Source organism: Phoca vitulina, unplaced genomic scaffold (genome assembly GCF_004348235.1).
Source record: "Phoca vitulina isolate PV1807 unplaced genomic scaffold, GSC_HSeal_1.0 scaffold12, whole genome shotgun sequence".
In the NCBI taxonomy this organism is placed as follows: Eukaryota; Metazoa; Chordata; class Mammalia; order Carnivora; family Phocidae; genus Phoca; species Phoca vitulina.
This window is the reverse complement of record NW_022589715.1, coordinates 26,029,069-26,036,090: the sequence shown is the minus strand read 5'-3', so window position 1 is coordinate 26,036,090 and position 7,022 is coordinate 26,029,069. Positions and strand designations below refer to the sequence as shown.

The 7,022-nt window shown below is 34.0% G+C and overlaps 1 protein-coding gene across 15 annotated transcripts in view; it reads right to left on the bottom strand.

The window, feature by feature from the left end:
* Window positions 1-7,022, bottom strand: part of TIA1 (TIA1 cytotoxic granule associated RNA binding protein) — a 28,629-nt gene continuing 21,607 nt past the window's right edge. For 11 of the 15 annotated variants that reach the window (XR_004300296.1, XM_032410765.1, XM_032410772.1 and 8 more), the window contains 6 exons: window positions 6,093-6,201; window positions 5,610-5,705; window positions 5,411-5,495; window positions 4,912-5,035; window positions 3,814-3,959; window positions 1-2,708 (listed from right to left, as the gene is read on the bottom strand). Coding sequence is in view for 13 of the 15 variants with exons in the window: in XM_032410765.1 (XP_032266656.1) it covers window positions 2,582-2,708; window positions 3,814-3,959; window positions 4,912-5,035; window positions 5,411-5,495; window positions 5,610-5,705; window positions 6,093-6,201 (687 nt within the window). In the remaining 2 variants the exon portion in view is untranslated. Of the gene's footprint in view, window positions 2,709-3,813; window positions 3,960-4,911; window positions 5,036-5,410; window positions 5,496-5,609; window positions 5,706-5,960; window positions 6,202-7,022 lie in introns of all 15 variants that reach the window. The other 4 variants (XM_032410766.1, XM_032410768.1, XM_032410774.1 and 1 more) reach the window with 2 other exon arrangements.

The window sequence follows — 7,022 nt, the reverse complement described above, 5'->3', positions numbered from 1 at the left end:
TTATAGAAAACATAAAGGAACTTTAATATCCAAACAGTCAGGGCAAAGAATACTGGATTAACGACCCATTAAGTGTGAATCACTTCAGGTTCTTTACAGTACCAGATGTATTTTATAGTAAAATCTGAATGCATATTGCAGAGAACGAAACCATTTTTAAAACTTTAATTTCCTTACCTGATACTAATACCAGTATTATTTTTAGACTAAAAAATCTTTTAATGATTTTAACACTAGGAGTAAGATTTAAACCAAAGTTAGCAATGTTCCTGAAATGTCAATTTGTTCAGTAGTAACTTTTTTGAGAAATACCACTTTCTTCTCAAAAAGTAGTTAATGTACACTTTAAGATTTGTGCAATAAGAAAATATACTGGCTAATAAAAAGTGTTACTTGAGAAAGTCAAAATGAAAGAAAAACTATACTTTTGCTTAAATTACTTATGCCCAAATAATTTACCCTGCAGTCCACAGATGTACAGGAAATAAAATATTTTTGAGTAAGAAAAATAATAAGGGTCTTAAAATAGAAACATAAACCAGAAGAATCTAAAAATAACTTCCTGATATTTTCCTTTTTGAATATTTCATTTAAGCTGCTTCTGGTCGCATGTCCTGATCTGTAGACGTTAACAAGGAAATAAAATTCCCAAGTATTTAAAAAATTTACTCATCTTCCATAAAGCAACTTTTAATGTATCAACACTTAAAAATACACAGTGACGTACGTAATGAAACATCAGTACAACTGCATAGAATTGAGCTCCAGAGAATTAAACACTTATGAGCTGTCTTTCCTGGGCTCTGGTTTACATGAATATTGGCTTTAGAGACCAGCTTCATTTGCTCCTACCTGGAAGAGACAAGGCCAGGAAACTTAAGATTTCACAGGCTTTTTCTGTTGCTAAATGCTAGGAGCTCTCTGAAGGTCTTAAAAACAACAAACCATCCAAATATGTATACTGAGGACTACTTCCCCTTTGTGAGTAAAGGAAGAAGAAAGTTTGTGACTTTCACTGAAAACAAAACAAAAATCTCCCACAACTCTTCTAAGAGACTCTGAAATGTACTAGAAATTTCAAAACTAGAACAATGCCATCAAAGATTAAACCTAATGCTCGGAGCCACCCCAAAATAATAAAATTGGGAACTCCAGGAAAACAGGTACCAAAAGAATCAAAATAATGATTGCACTGAGGATTCTCCTCTTTGAAGGCTGTTTAAGGAGGTAGGATTTTAAGGTTTTTGTTTTGTTTTGTTTTGTTTATCTTTTGGCCTCTGAACATTTAAAAAATGCTTTGCCCGGCTGGTCCTTCAGGCTAATTTTGAAGTTCACAACGAACTCCAAGCCTGATATAGGATATTCTACAGTTTCACAGCTATCATTTGTATGTATTAAAATTAAGTTGATTTACTCTTTTTGAGTAAATATAACTAGAAAATGGCAAATTAATATATTCCTTTACATACAACTTTGTGTCTCAAAATTCTTGAAAAACAAGAGCAGATGACTTTGTATTCAAAGACTACCAAAGTGTGTATTTGATATTCACATGCAAACAACTTAAAACCTTAGAAATCTCCTGTCAACTCTGCATGATGCCCTTAAGAAGGAAATGACATACAAAGCTTGCTAACTGTGCAAAATATTAAACTGCTAAAACATTTTACAGAATGAAACAATACACGTAAATGTAGAAGTTGACACATGAAATTAACACAGGCTCATAAGAACGTCTCACATTTCAGAGATTTTCTTTAGTAGCAAGTTTTTGTTTTTATATTTCCTGGTACACAGCAAAGTTTATCACAGAAGATAAAAATCCTTTAAACAAATCCAAGAGGGAATTCTTGAGGCACCTTCTCATATAAAACACAAAATGAATGCAATTATCAATCCATCTGAGAAAAGTTTTCAATCTAAGTGAACATCATTTTTTTCCCCATTTAAGTATATTTTACAGAAATTTAATAAGGCAAGACAAATTTGTGAAAAATGTAGTTACAAAAATGATGTAAACTAATAATTTATATTTTAAAACCCCAAAGGGAAAACAGTGGAGATGGGACAGTTCAAACAATGCTTTTAAAAAAACAAAAAACAAAAAACCCTAAAACAGAATTGTGCACAAGCTGAAGATTACAAAGAACTTCTAGACTTTGCACAGTTTTGGTTCTTCATTTTTTTTTAACATCTTTATATTACATGTTTTAAATCATATCAGGAATGCAAACTAGAACTGCACACTACTTTAGTGGAAAAAAGTTCAACATTGTGCAATTTTCTGCCTCTTAATTTTAAAAAAGTGGCAGCAATCCCTGCATTTGTATTTGAAACAAGGATCTGAGAAACTTTATCAAAAAAGGTAATGAAGGCAAAAATTGGCAGACATCCAGCATCTTGTTTCTTTTTAAAACAATGTGGATGATAAGTAATTTCATGATTAAAAAATGAATCTTTTAAATAAATACATTGTATCTGACATTTGCACTGACTGATTTGATAAATCTTTAAGTAAACAACGGCTTTACTACACTCCCTGTAGCCTCAAGCCACTGGCTTTAGATTATGGAGTCCTTTTTCACTGGGTTTCATACCCTGCCACTCGATACCCTGCAGGCTGATTAGGCAACATGCTGCCATTCTGTCCTGGAGGTGGCTGCACTCCATAATTTGGTCCCATCCATGGTGCAGAAGACTGTGTCTGACTGGTAGAAAATGTGAAAGAAGCAGAGAGGAGGGGAAATCCACTGGTTAAAATAAAATGTAATGCCGAGAAAAAATAACATATACATAGAAAAAATACTTTTACTTAAGCCCAAATATAAGAATAATGGTTATGCCAAGCAAAGGCAAAAGTTTTTTCTCTTAAAAACAAGCATCCTCATAGTGTTTAATTTGTGCAGTTTAATTTTGTTAGTTTAATATAGCTAAAAAAAAAAAAAATACCCTTTACCTGTAAACATTTCTCTCCTTTGAATTCAGAAAAAAGTCATTTCTAATCTCAGAAAGGAAAACTGTGCACCTGGGTTAGACATAAATTGAACAAACCACTACCTGAAAGAAACTCAATCATTTGGCACAATAGAGACTACCACTTATATTACTCAAAAGAAAACATTAAAACAATTATTACCATATGTAAGCTCATAATATTTTTCAACATTACAAATATAAGGTTCTTTTATTTTTTAAAAGATTTTATTTTTAAGTAAACTACATCCAACACGGGGCGCAAACTTACAACCCCAAAATCAAAAGTCTCATGCTCTAATGGCTGAGCCAGCCAGGCACCCCACAAATACAAGATTCTTTTAAAATAAAAACTGCAAAGTATTTTTAGTTTCTTTTTCAAAAATTTAAGTGAAATTTCGTAATTCAAGGTGTATAAAGGAGCATTCATATAACAATATGTGATAAACCCTAGAGTGCAGGAAAAAAAAAGCATAACAAATAAAACAACTAGCATCAAAATAACTGTATCCAAGAACGGCTAAATGATCATTACTCAAATAAAAAGCTTAGCAATTATTAAGCTCTCATTTTCTTACTTTAATATGAGTTGATTCATTACCAAGCATTACCAAAATTCTTTTAACACTGGTTATGCCTCAGAGCAGCACATTTCCAGACAAATTTTTAAAGAAATACACTTAAAACTATAAATTAAAAACAGCTCTAAACTAAGTCCTTCAAAGGCTAAAACTTGCTTTAGACAGAGGACCACATTACCTACTAATTACTTAAAATCTCTTCCTAAGTTCTTAACTTTTTCAAAGGCTAATAATAAAGGAGAAAAGAAAATATGCTTACTTAAATCCCTGCTGATTCCACGCCTGGCCATACATTCCATACGCAGGTACCTGCCAACCATTAGGCATATACTGGCCAATTTGTTGTGCATTTCCATACCACTGGCCCCACTGGCCATAAGCTTGTGGATATCCAATTTGATTCTGCTATTAAGTAAAATTATAACAAGTAATTTAGTATTATTTAAAGTTATATGTACACATTCACTCCTAATGTACCACAAATATACAGCCATAACACATAGGGCCATCATTGCAATTAAAATAAAAGGATAAACAAGAGTTTATGAGATAAATGCATTAAAAAAAAAGTGAGGTTATACTGCTGTAACTCTTCCTCATGCTCTAAATGGCACACTCTTTGTAAGGCAGTAGGTAATGTCCCAATAATAAATATCAAACTCAGTACAATGTTCAAGTGTTTTGTAAATTAAACTAGATAGGGAAAATAGAAAAGACTACTTATTCCTATATTCAGTTTACCTAAAAAACTTATATAGCTTATATAGTTTAGGATTTTCTTATTCCTTTCTTAGTGCTCCATTTACAATTTGTTCACAGAAAACTTTTTTTTTTTTTTAAAGAGAGAGAGTGCAAGAGCATGCAAGACAGTGGATATTAAGCAGGCTCCACGCACAGCACAGAGCTGATGCGGGTCTTGATTTCACGACCCTGAGATCATGACCTGAACCGAAATCAAGGGTCAGACGCTTAACTGATTGAGCCACCCCAGGTGCCCCCTCACAGAAATCTTTATGGGATCACATCTGAACCATTAAAGCTGCCTGGAAAAACGTAAGCAGCAAAATCTAGAAAAAATGCGAAGGTTCTAAATATATTTATAGCTTTTGTTTCAACTGAGTCAAACATGCTTGTGAGTTCTCCAAACAGTATGTGAATAAATCTACCAAGTGTTAAGAAAAAAGCCTGAACACCCTGTTAGGTAAACTACTACTCTAGAACTATAACACATACAGGAAGAGCCCTTATAGATTATCATTTTAGCTAGAAACTATTAACAAGGATTATCAATAATTTCATTTTAAAATAACCTATTATTAGCCTAGCAATTACTCTACAAAGTCAAGAATCCTCTCACCTGTTGCACAGGATTTATCATATCAAGAGTTTCTTTGCCCCAATAGCATTTCACGACATGACCTTCAATGGTAGTTCCATTAACAGAAACGATTGCATGTGCTGCACTTTCATGGGAATTGAACCTATTGAAAAGAATATTAAGAATCACCAATATAAACTGTTTAAGGTACTTATGAATAAAACCCATTTTTAAAAATCAAGCTGAGCCTGAGGTATAAGAGGCACTTCACACAAAAGAGTAAGATGGTATATTTTCTTTGGTATGTTTTCCCAAAAATCCTGTAGATCTGAAGAAACTTCTTTTAACAGAGAATGTTTTATTGATCTTGTGGTTACAAGGAAGGAGCCACTAAAACACAGTGGCAAATACTGCTAAATGCTAGAGAAATTTCTACTTCTTTACAACCAAGGTACATTTTTAAGAAAACTATTAAGTTAAATATTCAAAATGATTTTTGGGGAAAAAGTTTTTAAAAAAAAAAAAAAACCACCCATACCGAACAAATGAATATCCTTTATCTGGAAAGACTCGAATTTCCATTATTTGTCCAAATGGTGAAAAAGTCTGACGCATTAGTTGTTCTGTTAGATAAAAAACAAAAATAAACCACACCAAGTTATATAAAATCCTACAGACATTAAGCTTTTCAGTTAAAAAATTAACCTCAAAATGCCACACAGGTAAGGCTCCCATACCTGTCAGCCCGGAAGTGACACCTCCACAGTATACAGTACAGTTGCTTGGACTAGACTGATTTACAACCTCATCATATGATAGCTGTTTGGTGTTTGCTGGGGAGGGAAAAGTTTAATATTTTAAATTCATTAAATAAAATGTTCAGAAAGAGAAAAGCAGTATCAACTACACTACTATAATGGTAATTTTTACCTTGACCAAAATGCATAATACATAATACATTTGATTGAGGATTAAACCTCCCCCAAGAATGTCTAAAAAATTACTCAATATTCTCTATTTAATAGGAGACTTGACATTAAAGACAATATCATTTATTATTTAAAATTACAAAAATGAAAACTAAGTACATTTTGAACAGTAGTCTTGATTTGCTTCTCATCTATTTCTGCAATAAGTCTCCGGGAACAGCTCTAACATTTAAAATCTAGTGTATTTTTCTCCAAAATTCCACATTTCCTTTTCTTCTCCAATACACCTACACTCATATGTACTCTTTGGAGCTGGAGGCTTTCGGGTTGCCCAGTTAGTTCTGATTTGTCTTCCACCAAGCCACTGGCCACCCATCTGTTGAATGGCGTTTTCAGCATCCTGTTCCGCACAACATTAGAAATGACAAAGAAGCCACCATTAGTTGATGTTGAAAGACCATTAGCAGTAGAGAAAATTCAGTTGCTTTTCACAAATGTCTACTGAATGAAAATGCTTTATAAAATACACAATATACAATATGTTTCCTAAAATGCAATGGTGCTTTTAAATTATCTTTCTTTTATTTGGATATCAGACTTTGGGAATGTTAATTACCTGAAAAAGTTCAGAGCCCCAAAGCCCTTATGAGATAGCTATTATAAAGTTCATGTAATAACTCAGACTATTATGAAAATCTCACTTTATACAATCCAACAAACTTGTGACAATATTTGGTTTCTCATTCATCCAACAAGCAAACAGTGAATAGCTACGATGTTCTAGGCAGCAGATTAAGTGCTAGGGATTCACCGGTTAATGAGACAGACATGGTCTCGGCTGCCACAGAGCTGACATTCTTTTGGGGCCACAAACTTATCACAAATTGTGGTAAATGCCATGACAGAAGCAAAAGGATGGGAGGACCTGGCTGGCTCAGTTGGTTAAGCATCTGCCTTTGGCTCAGGTCATGATCCCAGGGTCCTGGGATGGAGCCCTACGTCAGGCTCCCTGCTCAGCTAGGAGCCTGCTTCTCTCTCTGCCAGCCAATCCCCCTGCTTGTGCACTCTCTCTCTCAAATACATTAAAAAATAAAAAATTTAAAAAACACAAAAGGGAGGTGCCTGGGTGGCTCAGTCGGTTAAGCGTCTGCCTTCGGCTCAGGTCACGATCCTGGGGTCCTGGGATCGAGTCCCGCGTTGGGCTCCCTGCTCAATGGGGAG